At 46.7% G+C, this 22,065-nt stretch overlaps 1 protein-coding gene across 1 annotated transcript in view; it reads left to right on the top strand.

Moving 5' to 3' along the window:
* Positions 1–19,462, top strand: part of LOC146187785 (uncharacterized) — a 69,004-nt gene extending 49,542 nt beyond the window's left edge. Inside the window, exons 3-4 of the mRNA XM_084603442.1 lie at positions 4,242–4,339; positions 18,101–19,462. Of these exons, the coding sequence (XP_084459568.1) occupies positions 4,242–4,339; positions 18,101–18,270 (268 nt within the window). The 3' untranslated portion in view covers positions 18,271–19,462. The remainder of the gene's footprint in view (positions 1–4,241; positions 4,340–18,100) is intronic.
* Positions 19,463–22,065: the final 2,603 nt, after the last annotated feature.

The raw sequence follows: 22,065 nt of genomic DNA, 5'->3' as shown, positions 1-22,065 counted from the left end.
ACTCACAGGTCTTAAGTGGCAGACATGCCTTGTTTATCTCGAAGACGTGACAATCTTTTCACCGACGTTCACGGAACACCTGCGCCGCCTGAGAACTGTTCTAGAAGCCGTTCAGTCTGCCAACCTTTCTCTCAAGTTTCAAAAGTGCCGCTTCGGGTTCACCGAATTGAAGTTTTTTGGGCACATCGTGAGTGCTGATGGCATCCGAGCTGACCCTGAGAAACGTGCTGCTGTTGCTGCCTTTCCCGTCCCAGCCCACAAAAAAGCAGTCCGACGATTTTTGGGGCTGTGCTCCTATTATCGTCGCTTTATAAAAAACTTTGCACAGTTGGCCAGCCCTCTGACACTCCTGACTCGATATGATGCATCATTTTCCTGGGGCGCCGAGCAGCAAATGGCTTTCGACGAGTTACGACGCCGGCTCCGGTCACCCCCGACCCTGGCACATTTCGACGATGATGCCGACACAGAGATACACACGGATGCGAGCAACGTCGGCCTTGATGCCGTTCTAGTTCAGCACCAAGACGGGGTCGAGAAAGTAATTGCCTACGCCAGCCGTGCACTTTCCTGTGCTGAGTGCAACTATGCCACCACTGAAAAAGAATGTTTGGCGGTAGTATGGGCCGCTGCCAAGTTCCGCCCGTACCTTTATGGCCGACTATTTCGTGTCATCACTGACCATCACTCGTTGTGTTGGCTGTAAAACTTAAAGGATCCTTGTGGCCGCTGAGCACGTTGTTGCATTGCACCTGCAGGAGTTCGATTTCGATGTTATATATAAGTCCGGCCGAAAGCACACCGATACTGATAGTCTGTCCCGCGCGCCCATCGGCCCTTTTTTGTCAGATGCCACCGAGGACGATAGCTTCCTAGGAGCAGTCACTACGTCCGACCTCGTTTCCAAACAGCGTACCGACGCCGAGCTGCGACTGATTATTGACCATCTTGAAGGTGGGTACCATACAATACCCCGGTATCTTGCTCGGGGGCTGTCGTCGTATTGCCTCCGCAATAGGGTGCTTTATAAGAAAAATTCTACGTCGAGTGCAAAAACATACTTGCTACTCATACCGGCTGATCTAAGGCACGAAATGCTCCTGGCCTGCCACGACGAACTAACTTCAAGTCATCTTGGCTTTACACGCACCCTAAACCGAGTCCGGCTGAAGTATTACTGGCCACATCTTTCTCCGAGCGTTAGACGTTACGTACAGACTTGTCGACAATGCCAGCGGCGAAAAAACCCGCACTCAAGCCATCCGGCATGTTACAATATATCGAACCACCCCTCACACCCTTCGAGAGAGTGGGCATGTACCTTTTAGGCCCATTTCCTTTATCCTCGAACGGACACAAGTGGATCGTAGTCGCCACAGACTACTTAACACGCTACGCTGAAACGAAGGCCCTTGCCCGAGGTACTGCCGGCGAAGTTGCTCGATTCTTTATGAACGACATTGTGCTCAGACACGGTGCACCGTCGACTATCATTACTGACCAAGGAAAGGCGTTTACAGCTCGGCTACTGTGGGACAACTTAACTCTCAGCCATGCCGAGCATCGCATAACAACAGCGTACCACCTTCAGACAAATGGCCTAACATAACGACTCAACAAAACTTTGGCGGACATGATCTCAATGTACATCGACGTTGAACATAAAATGTGGGGCGAGATCCTGCCGCATGTCACCTTCGCCTACAATACGGCGCCGCAGGAAACCACGAAGTTTACGCCGTTCCGTCTCGTGTATGGCAGGGAGGCCCGCGCGATGTTAGACGCGATCCCGCTCGGGGATGAAGCTGTCGATTCCGATGCCGCCCATTTCCCATAACAGGCCGAGCAAGCCCGTCAGCTGGCACGCTTGCACATCAGCATGCCACCGACGCTCGACATTATAACCTTCGGCACAGGGAAGTCCGCTACGAACCAGGGGACCAAGCTTGGGTATGGACCTCCGTGCGCCACAAAGGCTTGTGCGAGAAACTGCTCCATTGGTATTTCGGACCCTACAAAGTCCTGCGCCGCTTAAACAACGTTAATTACGAAGTTATTCCAGATGTAACTGTCACCGTCAGTGTTCAGCGTCAGCGGCCTGAAATTGTGCATGCGGTGCGCTTAAAGCCGTACTTTTTGCGTGACTGAGCGCCTCCTGCAAGTGAGACCTTGAGTTATTGTACAGTTGACCTCACGCCTAATTTTTTTTCTCTCGTCTCAGGGGGGAATAATGCCACGTGCCTAGCTCCGCGCGATTGCCGTGCTTGGTGTCGACGACGCCGAAGTGGTTGTTGGCTACAGAGGCGCGCTGGTGCTGGACTCTGTGATCAGAACTAGAAGCCGACCTTATTCTCGGGTTCTCGTCTATGTCTACTTTCGGCTCCCTGTAGCTCGAGTCGTGACAATATCATTACCGAGTGCGCTGCAGAAGTAGGCGGTAGGGTAGTTAGAGAGGATACCGGTAAGCTGTCTAAGGAGACGAAGGATTGGATTAAGAAACGCCAAAAAATGAACGTTTCAATCCAACAAACCAGATAGAATTGGCAGTCGTTATTACTCATGACTGATTACTAATAGTTAGTGACTAGTTAGTCCCAATTCAATCTAATCTAGTCCAATCCAATCATGTCCAGTGCTGAGTGCACGCTCACCCGAAATGCGCCGCTGACTAGCCTATCATCACTGCTATCATCCTCACGCTAGAGAAATATTAAGATGTGCTACTCTCAGTCCCGGGTGTGACGCATTGGGTAAAGCGCTCGGCTGGGGATCCGAGGGATGGCAGTTCGATTTCCGGTGGACACGTTTTTGTTTTTGTTTTTTTGTTTAGGAGGAGACAGGCTCAGCGCAAACTTAGTACTGCGGCGCCGCGGCAGTTCTGGCGGTTGCCGGGCAACGCCGGCCGTGTGCCTGTAGGAGCGGTGGCCGAGCGGTTGCTGGAGAATCGCCGGCCGTTCTGTGACGTCATACAGTTGGCGCGGCGAGCGCCCAACGGCAAGCGCATTGGCCACGCGGCGACCACGATAAGCTGAGTTGCTGGAGATTCGAAGGCCGTGACAGTGCGGCCATGTCTCAAGGTGCGGTGACGGCGAACAGACGAAATCGGCGCAATGTAGCTATCGCTACAAAACTTTTCTGGCTCGATGTTATTTTCAGCGGCTTTGGGGCGTCTTCAGAAACATCCCCTTGTTGCATCCCCAGGAGTCTTCTCCGTCCAACTTGTCCACCTCCAATCAACGGTAGGTTGCCATCAGTGCAGGGTTACGCTGGCCACTGCCGCCCATTGAGATCGCTGTACCAGACCTTGCTGATCTTCGCAGCGGTCGCTAGACAGCAGTCTCCCTTGCTCCACAATCGGATTTCTATTCAGGGGACCGCGTCTATGTTTTGACAGGCGCATGAGATGTGATACAGTGCAGGGTTTTCGTCGCACCAGGGACGAAACACGTCCCTCATGCGCCGATACACGTCCACCTGTATCGTAGGGTGCATTTTGTTTATTATGTGTAGGTTTGGAAGGAGCCTGCCTGTAATTGTCACTAAATGACAGCTACTACTCTGCTGAGAGAACTGTGGGATACTGTGTAAGGTTGGGACGTTGGACGTTGGACTTGCCGTTGTGAACTGTGGGACGTTGGGATACAGGTTCCTCGGTGTTGGCGCTACTTTGGGGGACTTGCGAGGCTCGTCGGGGAGTGTTTCCGTCCTCGCCATTTCTCGCATCTGCTCGTGCCATCCGAGTTTCTGTACGAGCGCTCTTGCAGTCGTTGTCCGCTGCAGCCTGAAGTTTTGCTGCTCAAGCTGTGCCTCGTGCAGCTCTTCGAAGGTGTTTTGCAATTGAATGGCCATGAGTTTTTCTGGGGATGGTTAACGTGCAATGATATTTAAGAGCACATGGACTCCTATCCATCTGTCCTCCATCGAAACTCAGACGGCGGCAAAGGTAAACATCTCTAGCTATTCGGTCTTTAGGGAAATGAAAGAACAGCGTCTCTCGTTCGACACCTATATTTACAATGAACGGCGCACAATCAGAGGTGCCTACATGGCTAGAACATAACTGCTCAATGGACAGCGAAACTAAACGACACCACACTGAACGGTGCGCGAAGGCGTGCGTTTTTGCGATTTTGGGCTTTTATAAAACCATATACGCCTTTTCAAACGGACGAGCCTTGTCGGCAGTGGCGTGAAATGCTGTATACAGCAGTAGTTATTGCAATGCTTAATTTCTGTTACAGGGAATTCGAGGCTGCTAGTACGCTGTACTTTGCCTGCGGCTTCATCTTCGTCATTGCGCTGGCTGCTTCACTGTTCCTGTTTGCTGTCGCCAACAGAGGTGAATAACAACCGCTTCAAACAGTGCCTTTTTTTGGTACTGCGGGTATCGTGAACACTCCAAATGACCTCGCATCCCTCTCCAGTTCTCTCATACGAACTAGGTAATAGCGCATGGCTGCCTCGCGTCCACAACGCAGAATTACCCTCCAAGAGACACTTCCTGCAGAAATGTTCTCATTTTTTGTCAACGATAATAAGTCTTCAATAACAATTGAACACATCCTGCATTTTTGTGCCTATATTGCTCACTAAATACTATTGCGGAGGTTGGGTAATAAGCTAGCCCCACCACGCGGTCTCCCATGAAACAGATTGACTTTGGAAATGGGAGTGACGCTGCAGGCACTGTAATAAAGGAGTCGCTGCAGATTGCATTCTCCGATACGCTGGCAACGACGGCATACGAATGGAAACAGGACACGGGCTAAGAGCTACAAGCAGCGTTTCCGGCAAGGAAGGGCACTGCTCATAAATGCCCGCCATTTCGATTAAAATTTCCGTTCGCACTCGGCTTGCCACAGGCCCCTGTGTATGGCTGTACTTGCAAGCATCCTGTTATGCTTACTTAAGATGCGCTCATAAATTGAGCTCATTGTAGGATGAAACAACTTTGAAAAGTTCGCCGACCACTTTGGTTCCGGAAGTTTCCAGAATTGTGCTCGCGTGATAATCAGGGTAGCGTGCTCATTGCTTGTAGTGGAGTACGAGCTTACCTAGAGCAATAGGTGTCCCATCATCCCTCACCGTAAAGCGGAAATTTCTCAGCTAGCTTCATTAGCACCGTTTCCCACTCGCGCTACTTGGGAGTGCACTTTGAGTGGGAGCACCCAGTAAGCGCCGATGACATCATCGGGGAGGGAGCGAGTGGTGTGGTGGCGCCATTATCAGTTGCAAACATGCCATTTTGGACATGCACACTACAGACGCAAAGGTAATGCTGGAACTGATCATCACAAAGGCTCATAACGTTAAAGACGACGCAATCCTCTGAAGTCGGGGTAGGGAAGAAAATATAAAGGTACATCTAGGACTTTCTATCGGGCAGGACTGCTCGCATAATGTTTGGATATTTAAAATAGCCTGTAACGAAACTGTGAAGAAGTGGTACGCCACATGACTCGGTGATATGTCCCTTCTTTTTAACTACCAGGGAACCTCACAGAGGGGCAGAGATCTACGCGGATGGCATCAGTCTTTCCCTAAGCAGGGGAGCAATGCGGTTACTGAGATCATTGTCGAGTATGCAGATGACAGGGGCTCGCCGTGAAAATCACAACTATTTAGTGTATAATTCAAAGCACCTCGGATGCAAAACATCAGCGGACATAACGATTGAAGTGGCAGGTATAGAAGTACTGTTAAGCGGGGATCCAGGCACTGGTAGCGGGCATTGGTAGCGAGAACCGGAGCGGTGGTGGCTTAACTTTGAGTCAGCTGGTCCGCAAAAGCACTTCCTCTTCCTCCTTCTCGGCTATCTGTCCGTCCGTTTAATCGGAACTTCTTCTTTACAGTACCAAAGATGTAACGGGTGAGAATGTTAGGGTTCATCCTTCAGGCCAAAGGGTACAATGAAGAATCATTAAGAAGCGCGATCAGCACGTGATGCAGAGTCTGGGCCTTTTTATTTATTTTTTAAGTATTTATCATCATACCCACAGCGCCATTGTCTGGCATTACAGGGGTGGGGGTTGAAAACTAAAAAGTAAACAAATTCCACCGCGCATGCAGGTGGCTACAAAAAAGATAATATTTAGATAGAAAGAACAGGGAATTATTATACACAGAAAATGTCACAGCATGGAAGAAAATAAATCATTTGATAATATGGACACTAATTCCTCGGACAGCTTGTTCCATTCCGAAATCGTTTTGGGGAAAAAAAGCCATTTTTAAAAGGTCAATCCGGCATCTGTATTCTTTAAGTGAGTGATCTCTCCCTAAAGACACATAATCAGGGTTGACTAAATATTTCGTTCTGTCTATTCCAGTTCTTGAACGAAATATATTATGAAATATTTTCAACGCAAAACCTTCATCAGATAGGCAAGCTATACTTTAACACAAGGACGATTCACTAAAACAAGACAAGGCTAGTACTAGTCTTGTCTTGTTTTAGTGAATCGTCCTTGTGTTAAAGTATAGCGCGCCTACTTGATGATGCAAAACCAACTAGCCGCCATTACAGCATTGCTTGCAGAACTTTCCTACGTTTTTGAAGTGAGTTCCAACCCAAAGCGTTGTTCGCGCTATTTACACTAAACTATCGCCCATAATTATTAAAACCAAAACGAACGGCCAAGTTCTGAACTCTTTCTAGCTTTGAATGCCAGTCAAGGATTTCGAGTCCCAGATTGTGCAAGCATACTAAAGTATGCTTCTAACATTTTATACAGCAGTTCTTTCGTCTTTAAAGGGAAAAGTTTAGCGTTACGTTTCAGGAAGCCCAATATACTACAGGCTTTGGCAGTAACAAAATCCACGTGATGATGCCAATACATTGCACTGGTTAAATGAACACCAAGATATTTAAATTCGAACACAGGAATCAATCTACTATTATTATTATTATAAGTGAAATTATGTGGAACCTTCTTATTAGTGAAACACATATGTAGAGATTTTTGTAAATTAACATGCATTCCCCAATTGTTACAACACTGGGCTACTTTACACACGTCAAGTTGTAATGCATCGCAGTCACTTCGATCGTTAATAATTATATACAATACACAATCGTCCGCGAAAAGACGCTTATGCGTGAAGAAATAGCTGAAAAGATGTCATTCATGTAAATAATGAACAGTATGGGCCCAAGACGGACCTCCGCGGCACCCCTGATGTTACAGCAACCTCATGCGACTGTTTCCCGTTGACAACAACACACTGACGCCTAGAGCTCAAATATTCCTTTATCCACCTAATAACGTTCTCATTTATGTTGGACCAGAATAATGCTTGTATTAATAAGGAATGTGATACAACGTCAAAGGCCTTCCTGAAATCTAGAAATACACAGTCGACAGAATATCTCTTATCCATTGCACTTGGCAGGTCATGTACAAATTCGGTAACATGGGTGACACACGAGTAACCACTGCGAGAGCCATGCTGATGGTTATTTATTAATAATTGTATACTAAGATAATCAATAGAATTAGTATAAAACACCTTTACATGCTACACTGGTCAAAGACACTGGTCAATAATTTGAAACAACGTTCCTAGGTCGCGATTCATATATTGGTACAACATTAGCAAGCTCCATTCTTCAGGCAATGAGACGTCCTGTAATGATTTAGTGAAAAGATTTTTGCAGGTAACTTGACAAGGCAAGAGCACAAGAAGAGAGCAGCACCGTGGATAAGCCGTCAGGTCCTGTGGCACTGTTATCCTTTAAGTTCTCCAAGAGCGACACAATTCCTCGCTGATCAAATTCGGTCAAATTCGATCAAATTCGATGGTCAAATTCGAGGCGCAAAGCAGTCAAGGGCACAGGACTGAAAGAATGAACTTCATGAAAGTACTACAAGCGTACTTGATTATCAGAATGGGCACACGGACGCTATATTTGGACGCCAAAGCAGCTGAGAAGAACAGGATACACGCTCTCGTACGCAAATGCATAAAGGGAGCACTATGGCTACCTTTATGCTTCGCCCAACAGAACGACTGTTCGCGTTGGGAGTGCATAATACTTGCAGAGAGCTAGCAGAGGTGGTTAGTCTCTCATATAGAGAGGCTTAGCACGACGAACACGGACAGGGAAATTTTTGCAAATATAGGAATAAACACGGGGAAATGTATGTTGTTGGCCGAGTTGGGAGAGATGGTTGAAAAAGAAAGTTGAAGAGCACAGGGAAGTAAGGAATGCCCTGATATTACCCCCCCCCCCTCTCTAATTATATGTATCCGGAGCTAAATAAAGACCGCAGAGAGAAGAGAGGCTGATGCCTTAAATCTAAGGTTCTGAAATATTGAAGACAACGGGGCCGGACAATGAGCCATACAGCTCGAGGCCGCATGTTCTGAGGAGTGCTGAGGAGTGCCAGTCTGCGCTGCGGCTCTCCGTGGACGCAATATAGAGGCTGCGGAGGAAATGACGATCGCGTCAGCTTGCCCAAGAAAAAAAGAAAAGTTGATCATCAGCGCCAGTAAGACTGCCATTCTAAATTTTGCAAAATGCAGGATCTTACCGGAGACGGCAAAGATCCTTAGCCAACAGCCACTGAACAGGAAAGTTTAGAAAATCGTGACGCCGCCCGTGCTCGCTGTTTTCCCTGGGAACGAGACGGCCGATTAGCTAGCCTGAGCACTCTACCACCGGGCAGGTCCCCTGATAACTGGGAGCTGTTGACAAATTGTAGGGACATGAACCATTATCGATCGGCACTAGGCTGGTATTCCCGCCAGACCCGAAATTGAAGCTGCTGCTTGGAGGTGCTTGCAAACTAATACGTATATGAACCCCGATACGAGGGAGCATGATTGTTGTCATTGTGGGTTGAGAGGGACCCTCCATCAGATAATACGGGAATTCTCCCGGGGTGGGACAAAAATAGCTAGTAGAGACCCTGACCTCCGGTCAAGCATCGTCCACCTGGCGGAAGGACCAGCCAGCCAGCCTTTAACGCGGCTCTTCGAGGCCTGCGTGACGGGCTTTTTCTGGTGGAAAATGAAGTTTTTTTCAGTCAATCAATCAATTATATCGTCGCCAGTAGCACAATTTAAACATCACATGGAATATATCGCTATACGCAAAGCTTTCAAAATTTACTCGAACACTCGCAAAGATTTCATGTATCAGACGTTTAAAGCAAGTAACGTTTCAGGGGACCTTTAACTGCCCTAAGCGTCTACTCCTGTGTAGAAAACGGCATGTGTAAGAAAATCAACTACGAAAATGGGTGTCAGTATAGAGGAAACTTGTGAGGTATGCACACCTTTACATGTTACCATGTCAGGGTGGCACAGTGGTCAGTGAGCTGATCCCTAGGAGGTGGATTCGTTCCCGGTCGCGACGGCCGCTTTTTCATGCAGTCTAGAATCAAGGCGTCCGTGTGCTATGCGATGCCAGTGCACGTTAAATAACCCTGGGGGGTGGAAAAGTCCTGAGTTTTCCAATCTACGACTTCTCTTGTAGGCTGAACTGCCTTGGAGCGTTCAGACCTATAAAACAAACCATTTTTCTAAGAATGCCCAGCCGTAATGTGCCGGAGTAGCCGGGTTCAGCGCTTTGTTCTATCGCCTCCTTTTTCCTGATTGTGCGCGCTGCTGATACAAATGGATCGCAACCACAACCAACTAACCCGGCAGTTCGTGTTATTCGATCCCAATCACCTGCGGCTCCCTAAGAAAAAATTTTATGAGGCAATAGACTCACACTTTTCACACAATCTCACTTAATTCGCATAAGAAATCACATGCAGGTTGCATATAATTGCATTGCATAAGATCTCCTAGTTTCTTGTACATTATCATAAATTATGCGAAATATTTTATGATAATGGTGTCCACCGTATAAAGTCTATGCAATTTGGTGAGATTTTGTGAGGTTATTGCCCCGTAGAACTTTTCTACTACATTGAAACGCAGCCCTACTGAAAAAGTAGGGCTGCGTTTCCATGTAGTAGAAAAGTGACAACCGTTAGCATTCTGTGCGATATGAGTGCACGTTAAAGATCCCCAGGCAGTCGAAATTGCTCCGTAGCCCTCCACTACGGCAGCTTTTGAAGCGGACGCTTCACTACGAGAGCTAGCTCAAGCCTTCAGCGTCAGTGTTGGTGGCCGCCAACTCGGGCATCTCCTTTCATGTGGGAGGGTGAGATTAAAACCAGCATGCCATGGCATTTGAATTCACGTTACTCCTATGCCACGGGCAGGAGAAGCCAACTCGGGTTGCTGCTTTTATATGGGAGGGCGGTATCAGAATCAGCCTGCCAGAACCCTTAGCATTCGCGTTACCCAGAGGACATGTAAGCATGTCCGTAGGCTTGGTTAGAGCGGGCTGTTAGATTGCTCTCTCATGGCATACACTTAAAGGCTGAGATAAAGTTTCCCCAATACTTATAGGACGTGATAGCCGATTAATGTAGCAGGAAAAAAAAGCTTCCGCTTTCATACAGGTCTAACCGGAGCTAAACCACAGCTAATTGTTTCCGTCTTTCCACTTTCCTTCCAAGTTCCTTGTCGTAGGGCGCGGCTCAGGTGTCTACAGAACAAGAGTGATAGATACAGCGCCTTTCCCTTCCTTTCTTTCTTCCTTGAAAACCTAAACAAAAAACTGTGCGAGTTGCTAACAACCTTAAATGAGCGTTTTCATCTTCTGATGTAGTAACAACCAACCGGTCGCCTAGCAAAAAGAAAATTCGAACTGCTCTTATCCGTTTCTCGACTGCTGTGGCTTCAAAGAAGTCGTGCTTTGAGGCTTGTAAGCACGTTCGACGCTTGCACTAGACTTGACTAGATCCGAACATTTTCTTCAATGATAATCTTCCAAAGTCAGACAGGGAATTGTTCTGATGAAGGCGTACTGCCGCGAAAGAAACGGGCTTCAAGTTTTATTGGGTAAAAGGCGGAAAGATCTTCGCGGAAACAGCTGAAAGTGCCCCTCTCATTCGCATAAACCGCTGATCTCATATCAAAATAATTGCATGAACCACATGCCATCTACGTTCAATGAATTAGCTGATTTCTCTGTAATGCAAAGGTCTTTCGAGCAAGCGTCTCCACGGGACTTTACACTTGTGAACACACCATCAGGAGTCTATAGAAATACGGAGAGGAATTAAAGACACTCGCTGAGCACTTGGCTGACTTTGTAGATACGTTTGCGGTGAGAGACATTAACATGGAGGAAGACTTTCTCAGCTCATTTTTAAATGGCTGCAAGTACACAGTGTAACGCGGCCGAATCGAAGAGGTGACGGCATTGTTTCTTTTGCCAGTTAAAACTATGATACCTCATTGGTAGACTTTGTCTTCATATATGCGGAATGCCTAGCTATGAAAATTCAATGTTTCAATTATGAACTCATGCAGTTAGCTGTATATCGGCCCCCTTGAAACAGTGCTGCTTGTGTTGTCTTGGAATTAGACGATTTATTGAAGACATGGTCGTCCGTGGACCAACAAATGCTGTTGTATGGGATTATCTATCCGTTTTGAATCATGCAGTTTCTCCTCAATCATAACTGCCCAACAAGACAAGGTATTCGAAATGACCGTTTAGTGACATCATGCTAGACCATATAGCTGTTTGTTCCCTCAATCATTCTCTGTAATCTTGCGTTACCATGCAAGGGTTATCGTATCACTGTTTTGTAGCTTGACGTACCCAAGTAGCACAAAGTGGGCTATGACGTGGGGGCCCGCGTTGAGCCCGAGGGGGCAGCCCATACGGGCCCCATGCGGGATTTGCAACACGTACCCAGAGGGGCCCCGCGTGGGCTGCTCAATTTTGCCCCGATCGGTCCCAATCTGTATGCGTGTGGGGAGCCCAAATAGGGCTGCCCGCATTCAGCCCAGGTAGCCGATTGTGGGCAGCCCAAGAGAAATATTAATGGGTCCCACGTTCGTGCCGGCAGTGCCGTCCCATTGATCAAGGTTTTAATTTTTAGGTCAATTAATCCCTCCAGTACCTGAATTGTACAGGCGGGGGATTTGCGGAGGCCAGTCCGTTTCGGGCTGACCCACGTGCTGCCCTCATGGGTTGCATCTGGCATTTTCAGGGCTGCCCAAGTTCCAATAATCATCACGTGTGAAACATTAATCAGTACTTTTTGCCTTGTATGCGACACTCAGTAACTTAAGAGAAATTTATTCCCAACATTACAATAATATGGGCTGGCCCACATCACCCCCAACATGTTGGTCTGAATATTTATTTTGGTGGAGTGTGTAGGATAGCAATGCCGCCGGGAACATTTGGAGGTCGTTCAGTACATACTCGTAAAGCGGAACAGTTACTGTTCCATATTTTCTGTCAATACTGCATGGTATTTAGAGTGAAAATAGATAGTCTTTATTCATGGAATGGATATGCTTAGGAAAGTAATGTGAAACCTCCAGAAGAGGCAATTAGTGGCCGGTATAACATGATTTACATAAATAAAATGGTGCCTTAAAAATAGGGTGCAGACGTTTCAGAGCGGTGAGCCTGCCTACGGCCAATGTCGGGCCCACTGCGGCCTTTCATGGGCCGCCCCAATTGGGCTGATCTTAATTTTACCGCATGAACTACGAATATATGTTGCATTTTCCGGCAAGTACGCCAAGAAATACCCGTGTGGGCAGCGTGGGGGCGTACTCGCTTTCAGCCCGGCCGCAAACCATGCAGGACCTATTCGGCTTTTGCGTGGGCAGCCCCAATCGGACTAGCCCGTCTTCTATTTGCTTTAAGCCCACATTTGCATCGGATTGCCCTAAATTGCTCAGCAAAAGACCGATGCGGACAAAAGCGGGAAGGAGCACTTGCCTGCCCCGCTAACGGCCATGCGGAAATTATCTAGGTTTTTGTTGGGCAGCCCTATTTGGGTCAGCCCAAGAATTTTCTGCATGAATCCCACATTTTCGTCTGACCTTCCCTCAAGTACCCCTAAAGGGTCCCGTGTAGGCAATGTGAGGGCATACCCGCATTTAGCCCCGCCGCGGCCCATGCGGGACCTATTCGGCTTTTGAATGGGCAGCTCCATTTAGATTAGCCCAGGCTTTTCCTACACAAAGCTCAAATTTTCTTCGCATCGTCCGTAAAATTCCCCAAGCAGGACCCTTGAGAGCCAGCTGTGGGATTATGTACTCAGTCAGCCCTTTACGCGCCTATATAATGCCCAGATGGAAAAAGCAGGGGCAAGCCCAGTTTGGGCTTGCCCGCTTGATCCCTAAAGGTGGCCCTCAGTCACGGCTCCGGAAGGGGTGCGAGACACCTTCTCGATCCGAGGCAAAGGTAGTTGGAACTTTTACGCCCAGCGTTAGCCGGTTATGTTCAGCTTTGCGAATGTTAACAAAGCCACGAAGTCAATGATGGAACAACAATATATTCTCAGTAATATACACAGGATTATACGACATGAGCATTTACATGCATTTAAGGCAAAACAGTAAAGATAGCGTACATGAAAACACTAGCAATTAAAAAAGCATTAGTCAAACTTCTCACTGTCATCATCATCATCAGCCTGACTATACCCACTGCAGGGCGAAGGACTCTTCCATATTTCTCCACTTACCCGGTTCGGTGCTAGCTGCATCCACTTGACCCCTGCGAACTTCTTAACCTAAACCGCCCACCTAACTTTCTGCCGCCCCCTGCTACACTTTCCTTCCCTTGGAATCCAGTTTGTTATCCTAAGCCACCATCGGTTATCCTCTCTTCGCCCAACATGTTCTGCCCATGCCCATTTCTTAATTTCCACTAGAATGTCGGTAACTTGAGTTATTTCTCTGAACCACTCTGCACGCTTCCTATCTCAATGTTCTTTTAGCAAATCTGTAGTTATCTGATCCCCTCCAGCAGATTTCCCCCTTTTCATAGTTTCTAATGCTTTCTTGACCTCAACCTTCGTCACTGGTGGAACGTCTGACTGTTTTTCCCTACCGCCAATCTCATTACGGTCCTGACTACTTTGGCTACTGTGGAGATTTGTATAGAACTCCTCTGCTACTTTGACTATCTTTTCCATTATCGTGATGACGTTGCCCGCCTTGTCCCATATCACATACATCTGGTTTTTGCCTATGCCCAATTTCTTTTTACCGCTTTAAGGCTTCCCCCGTTCTTTACAGCATGCTAAATTTTTATACTTCATTATATCGGCCACCTTGCGCTTATTGATTAGCTTTGATATCTCGGCCAATTCGATCCGGTTGGTTGGATTAGAAGCTTGCATACTCCTCTGGCGTTTCTTAATCAAATCTTTCGTCTCCTTAGACAGCTTACCGGTGTCCTGTCTAACTATCCTACCGCCTAATTCTACCGCACACTCAGTAATGATATATCTGAAATTATTGTTCATTGCTTCTAGGGTAATGTCGCCATCCTCGGTTAGAGCAGAATATCTATTCTGTAGTAAGATCATGAATTCTTTTGCCCTCCCCCTCACCGCTAAATCGTTGATGGGTTTCCTCCTTAGTAATCTGTTGCGTTCCTTCTTCAAATTTAGGCTAATTCGGGACCTCACCATCCTGGGGTCACTGCATCGCACTTTCCCGATTACCTCTACATCTTGCACAATGGCTGGGGATGTGCACATTATAAAGTCAATTTCATTTTTAGTCTGCCCGTTAGGACTTTTCCATGTCCATTTCCGGTTCTTCCGTTTGCTGAGAACGTATTCGTGATTCTTAAGTTATTTGCGCTCTGCAAACTCAACTAGTAACTCCCCCCTGCTATTCCTAGAGCCAATGCCATAGTCACCTACTGCCTGGTCGCCTGCCTGCTTTTTCCCTACCTTGGCATCGAAGTCGCCAATTAGTACAGTATACTGCGTGTTTACGTTTCGCAATGCCGATTCTACATCTTCTAGAAGCTTCCTAGAAGCTTTCAACTGCCTGGTCATCATAACTACATGTAGGTGCATAGGCTTGTACAACCTTCAGTTTATGCCGTTTATTAGGCCTAATGACTGCCACCCTCTCATTAATACTATAGAGTTCATCTATAATACCTGCTATATACTTATTGACAAGGAAACCTACTCTTAGTTATCGCCTCTCTGGTAAGCCTAGATAACATAGTAAATGGCCATCCTTCAGTATGGTATATGCCTCATTCGGCCTCCTAGCCTCACTAAGCCCTATGGCATCCCATTTTATACCCTCTAGTTCCTCTAACAGCACTGCTAAACTAGCTTCACTAGCTAGGGTTTAGCGTTAAACGTTGCCAATGTCAGTTTCCAGTGGCGGCCTGTCGAGCGGAGCCAGAAGTTCTTACTACCCCCTGCCGCGTCACAGGTCTGACCGCCGCCGTGGTCAGTTGTTCCGCAGCCTCTGGTGACTGAGGGCAGGGTTTTTATGGACCTTATGATGATAGGTTGCGGCCAATTACTGCACCAGGGTGGCCAACTTATGTTCTGGTGAGGGAGTGCGTTGCCGGAGGTGTTCACCGGCATCAGGTCGCACCCCAAACCTGTTTATGCAATTCCATCGGCACGCGGATTTTTTATTCTTTTTTGTTTTCGTTTTCTTTAAATCCGGTGGAGAATTGCGCGGGACCGGGATTTGAACCCCGGTCCTCTTGCATGCGAGGCGGATGTTCTACCGCTACGCCACCGCTGCACTGCATAGCTCAACGATAAAAACAAGCGTTAAGACAGGACTACGGAGACGAAGACAGGACAGAGCTACAATTTATAACTGAACGGAATCGTAAGACGAAAAAGTAAAAAAACATCCCTTCATTAAACACGAGATTGCGAAATGCAGCAGTGACACGTGCATTAGCGCACCATCTGTTTTTTTTTTATATGAAAAAACAACAAAAAGTTTTTTTTAAACATTAATGAGGTTGCGGGACATTTCATGATTAGTAACTGCTCTTTTTTCTTGTCGGTTTTAGTTCGCCAATGAAGGGTGTTATCAGTTCTTCAAGGTATGCGCATGTGTATTAGTGGTTAATGAAGGGTTTTTTTTTTTTTTTTCGTCGTACGATTCCATTCAGTTCTAAGTTGTAGCTCAGAGTTCTCCTCGTCTCCCTAGTCCTGTCTGAACACTACGTTTTTCCTTGACTTCAGAATGCATGAAAACCAGGAACATTCACAGTAATGCTTGTCCCAGAACCAGTCCTCACCCATCCACCTCGTTCTTCTCTTTCACAAGCACAATGCAGCGTGACGCAGCGTATTTGGCATAACAATAGAAGCAGCAAATTACCTTTCGGTGCCGGGGTCCCTCAAGGGTCTATTTTGTCCCCTCTTCTCTTCAATATATTTGAAAATGATTTTGGTTCAGTTATTTCATAGGGTAAAGTATTTTATTACGCGTGACATTGTCCTTCTTACACAAGATGTTGATTATAATGTGGCAGTTAAGTATCTGCAGCAGTCGGTACATAAAGCTAGGTCCTGGTTTTCTGATAGTAACCTTACTGTCAATCAAAGCAATAGAAAATTTGTATGGTTCAAAAACCCCTTGAATATTGGGGCTACGATAACTCCATTGTTCCTTCATCAGGAAGCCTGTAGATCGTGTGAATGTACTCTTGTTGAATACACAAGCACTGTTAAATATCTCGATGTTTCCTTTGACAGTGGCTTGTCATGGCAAAACCATGGGGCGCATGTGTCATTCAAACTTAGAGCTGTGGCCTGTTTGCTTTTTAATATCAAAATTTTGGCGCCGTTTCAGATCAAAAAGATGATAGTGCACTATCTTACATACATTGTGTTGAGATACGCTATAACTGTTTACGATTTCTGTTCCCGACGTTGGCAAAACAAAATTGATAGCTTGTTAAAAAACATAATTAAAAGAGTTGCCTGCAATAGCGTCGCATGTTCGGGCAGAGATGTTTTTCATGAGATTGGCTTGCCTTCCTTTATAACTCTGTTTCCTTTCTACGGTAGCGCCGCGACATTTCTGGACCAATGATTTCAAACATCCTTACATACGCTCACGCCTGCTTCGCAAAGAACGGCGTGTTATTCCGGTTCTCACGACTAGATATGGAGCAGCAAGACGTTGTATGTATGTCCCAAATGTGTTTAACAGTTTGCGTAATGTTTTTCTGTTGCTTCCCGGTCGAATTGAAGTGTTTGTAGACATGTAACATTTTGTTCATTCCGCGTTTTTCACATATGAATGTTACATGTCAAACCTTCTGGCTCTAACTGCTCCTTACTTTTGGTCTCATTTTATGTGGAATCTTTTTTTTCAAATCATTGTTTTCTTTTCTTCGATGGTATTTTAATGTATGCCGGTATATTGTATCCACATCGCCCAGCCGATGATGCCGGGCCACGTAACAAGCCATTATTGGCTCAGATGGGCCCGTTTTGCTGTTTTTACTCCTGGGTGTGCAATAAAGATTATTATTATTATTATTATTATTATTATTATTATTATTATTATTATTATTATTATTATTATTATTATTATTATTATTATTAAGAGCAAAGAGAACGTGTATAATGCCTACATCTTGAGAACCCTAATAGACAGCAAGGACCGTGCATTTGCATTTATGAGAGAAGAAGAAAAAACGAGTTGTGAACATACCAGATTACCTTCAAGACACGTTTGGAGCAGAAGAATAAATACAATCCACGATTAACGCTCGTGTAATGAAGAAAAAACGCAGCCACCACGTTTCGCTCCCTAGGTATCCCAGCTAAATATCCGTGATGCTGAGAACGGGGAAGCTTTTTCCTCATGAGAGAGCGGAAATTTTAGAAGAGGTGTAAAGCTGACACATGTGTGCTGCCCTACTTCTTTGGTAATCGGGATATTGCTGAAGGTGCATCGCTAGCCAGTCTGAATCGTACAAATAAAAATACTTTGGAATTTTTCGCAGAGGCACATATGGATTGAAAGCAATCCCCCCACGGTCTCTGCACGGCATCCGGCTTGTAGTGGCACCATATCAATTCGCACAGAAGCAATGGCCGCCAAAGAAGCCTTTATCAAATTTCTTTCATCTCTTGTGAACTTAGAATACAGTAACCGTTCTGTAAGTTCTTTTTCAGTAACGTTCCTGCTGGTGTTATTCAATTTCGCCAGCTGATATGTGTCAGCCGCATGGATCTGAACCAGAACATCTTGGTCGCAGTGTTTCTTCCGGGGAGCAGTGGCATCCCCACGAGGTCCGAGATTGGGACGCTGCCGTCGTCGACGGTGGCGCCAAGGGAAAGCACGTCGCCAACGATCGCCACTGGCGGTGCCGCTCCCGTCATGTCGAGCGCACCGCTACATCGGGCAGCCCGAGCGTCGACCACATAACCCTGTCATGAGCAGAACTGCTCTCCAGAGTAGACGCCGTTTTTCTACAGTTATTCCTTATTAACTAGCGTTGTTACAATGAGCCTTATACAAATGGTGTACTGGAATAAATGCAGCCTAATGACCTCGCATCACCCTTTCAGCCGGACAGAGTCCGCTAGGAAGAAACGTTTTACATTTACACGACGTGGTCTTTGTTAAGAACGTTTTCTGGGCCACGGGCAAGTAATTGAGCGGGAGAAAGGGTGCTATCCGGATCTATTTTAGGGACAGGTTCAGAGACTCCGAGCAATTTGTTAAAGCTTCTCTAGCTTCGTATTGCAAAAGCTACAAGCTTAAAAGCAGGCGTGTTGGAGATACTTGAAACGCGAATAGGATATGCTCCTATTTTAAGATGTGAAAGAAAAAAAATATGCGCATTAGAATTAATAGAAGCCAATCAACCTCTTGTCTTATCAACTTAGGCACCAGTTTCTAATCGTGTGTGCATTTAGCCTTTTCAAAGGCCTATTTGGAGAGCAACGATAATTTCGCATCCCCACTGAGTGTTGAGGTGATTGGTCAACGCAGATAAACCGTTACGTGGTTCTTTAATACGGCAGCCTTTAAATTGAGCGTTGATGATTGTGACGAGCATTCTTTGTTCGACGATCGACGAGCACGTTTGTTGCTATCACCGCCGCCGAGTTGCTTAGTTCTTTTGCGGGCACAAGTCACCCCAATAAAAAGTTTCTTCAGTGCAATACTCGACTCTTCATTTGTATCATCGACTTTGTCACCACCAGGTGACAATATTTAAACCTAATGCACAATATTGGCATATTATGTAACAGTAACAACACCACGTTTGTCCACAACCAATGACATAACTTACAACAAAATGCGTTCCTATCTGCTCATGCAAGTCTCCCGAAGTGTCGCCGGTACAGTTTCAGCCATGGCTTTCCTTATCGACCTTATCGAGGCCAAGCACAGCTCAGCTTCGCACTATCGCCCAGTCCTGCACTATCGCCCAGTCCTGCTGATGCGGACGGGGCCCAGTAGAGGCAAGAGGCCTCGGGTTGCCTTTCCACGGCCGATGCGCGTCAGGCCTCCCCGACGTGCCTGGGCTCAGCACGGCGCCGAACGCTCGTGCCAGTGAAGAGCTGGCGTTGTGGCACTCCCGGGCCCGACCACCGTTCCGAGCTTCGTGGGCAACAGGAGAACAGGACAGGATACGGCCGGCAGGCCCCAGATCTGGATCCCCGGGACAAGCCTGGCAGAAAACGCACAGCTCCGAGCTCCGTGGACAGCCGATCGGCTCCGCTGCTAGCCAGTTCTCCCCCGCTCGTGCCTCGCGCTCCTCGAGCCAACCTCCACGTTTTCCTCTTCTTCTTTCTCCAAACGTGGTTTTGTTTCTTCGTCTTTTATCCAATTATCACATGTTCTTCACAGTATTGCACTGAAGAAACTCTTTATTGGGCTGACTTGCACCCGCAAAGAACTAAGCAACTCGGCGGCGGCGATAGCAAAAAACGTGCTCGTCGATCGTCGAACAAAAAATGCTCGTCACAATCGTCCACGCTCAATTTAAAGGCTGCTCAGAACAATCTAGATAACGTCACAAACTGTTGTGGAACATAGAAAGACACATGAGTGGCCGGAATCTTCGAGACAGATCTCGGAGCCTCTTGCGCTACAACAGAACTGATAAATGTTGCGACACGCCACATCGGGCATTAACAAACAAAGCATACAGAACAGATATGCGATCCAGAATCAGAATTATAAGGCCGTATGCCGGCTGCTGTTAAAAAACAACAAATACAGTTTTGAAGGTTTCGCGGCAATATATTGACGATTATTGTTACTTAGTTGTATGTAGTATTTGTACTTATTTATATGAGATAATCCTATCATTAACTTGTTTCTTGGTGCAGTTAACCAATTACGTGTCCTAATTACTATGTATGCCAGTTTTTATAAGGATAGACCTGGAGCGGTAATAGAGGCTTGCAATATATGTGTCCTCGGTCATCGTTTTTGTATAAGGAACCAAGCTGGGGGTCGTAAAATAACTCTGAGATATAGAAGAGCAGGCCTACATTTATTAGCAGGAATACGAAAAGAAAAAATTACTGCCTCTCCCGCAATCGAGAGCATATGTAAACATGTAACGTGTATAGCATGCTGTCGGCAGAGGCGAGCAGGCATCTGCTGTGCAGATTAATCCGCAAAGCAATGAATTACCGCCAGACATTTCCCCTTCATAAGGCTTCATTGTTCTAACATGGCGGCATTGAAATGCAGAACGAAACAGATGCGTCCGTGTCATGCGCTCGGTAATCACCGGAGGTCATCACCGAGACATGACAAAAGGATCGTTCGATGCCCTGCGTAGCCGGTAAGCAAACGTGGAGAATGAGACAAAGACGCGTTGACTAGAAACAACAATAAGAAGACGATTATAGGCTCAGAACGAGGAATACACAAAACATTTAGAGGGCAGCAATTAACATTCTAAAATGCAACGACATGAGTGAAGAAACAATCTAGGTAAATACTTCGAATTACGTATTCAGGGTCATGCTTTTTTCCGGGATGGAAGTAACAATTCAAGTAACCGTAAGGGAAAGGAAAATCAGAGCAGTTTCGAACATACAATTGACCGGGGAGCGCGGCGGCACGCCATCACTAGGACGACGCAGACGGGAGGCACTCGACGGCGACGGTCCTTCCGGTGCAGCTTGCGGTCTGAGGATGCGGGGCCGGCGGCGGCGCTCGGGTACCCCCCGGGAGTACGCGGCAGCTCAGGTTTCCTTCTTCGGGAGCGAACTGGGCGGACTGCCTTTGGGGCTCCTTTTTAAACCCTTGTCAACGATGTCTTGTGCGCAGGGTTGGGGTCCGAAGCAAAACACACACTTAGAGCGCACAAAGTAGTTCACTCACAGAGGAAGGCGCACGTAGGCACAACACACTTTAGCACTGCTTGGCCGCCATCTTAGGTTTGAAAAACATAACGCACAACAAAAACAACAGTCACGTACGCCCCCAACGTCGGTTCTTCTGGGGGTCACATTGCCAGGAAAAAAAGAATATATGGATATACAAAGGAAGCTCTATACTTTGGACGTAGTAGGGGTAACCTTGAGTGGGGAACGTACTATACAGGCAGCACGTACTCTTCTGCTCGAGCATGGAGAGAGTGGCAACGTGCACGTGCGCGTTCTTGCGCGCCCGACCGATGGTGACATATACAGGTCCCGTGAGCATATGGGGTTTACAGAACAACAATTCCGCCTGTGTATAAATGCAACATGGGCAAATTAATGGATGCCGCCTATTCTGTGATACGACCCCCCGCTTTCGGAATATTATCGCATAATATTCTAGACACACAGAAGGCGGCACATGGGCCTATACTATACACAAGTAAGCTTGCGGGGCAAACCTAACCGTTCTATAAAGCTAGCACATAAGTCAACCTACACGTATGATACAGCATTTTAATGTCAATACAGTGAATATCTTGCGAAAGAATCTATAACCTGCTAAGATAATCGGCTTCCATATTTTCCTTGCGCTTTATTTGCTGGATTCTGAACTGATACCCTTGAAGCAGCAAGCTCCAGCGCAGGACCCTGCTGTTTAGTTGCTGGGCCCGATGCAGGTGCTCAGCGGTTGGTGGTCCGTTTGAACAAGGAAGGGCACCCCGTACATGTAGGTGGAAAACTTCTGAATCCCCGAAACCAATGCCAAGCACTCTCTCTCGATTGTACTGTATGCTACTTCCCTGGGGAGCAACTTTATATTAGC

The sequence above is a fragment of the Amblyomma maculatum genome, chromosome 5, assembly GCF_055883805.1.
Source record: "Amblyomma maculatum isolate TAMU_Amacu chromosome 5, ASM5588380v1, whole genome shotgun sequence".
Lineage (NCBI taxonomy): Eukaryota > Metazoa > Arthropoda > Arachnida > Ixodida > Ixodidae > Amblyomma > Amblyomma maculatum.
Note: the sequence above shows the minus strand (reverse complement) of the source record. Positions and strands in the feature narration are given on the sequence as shown.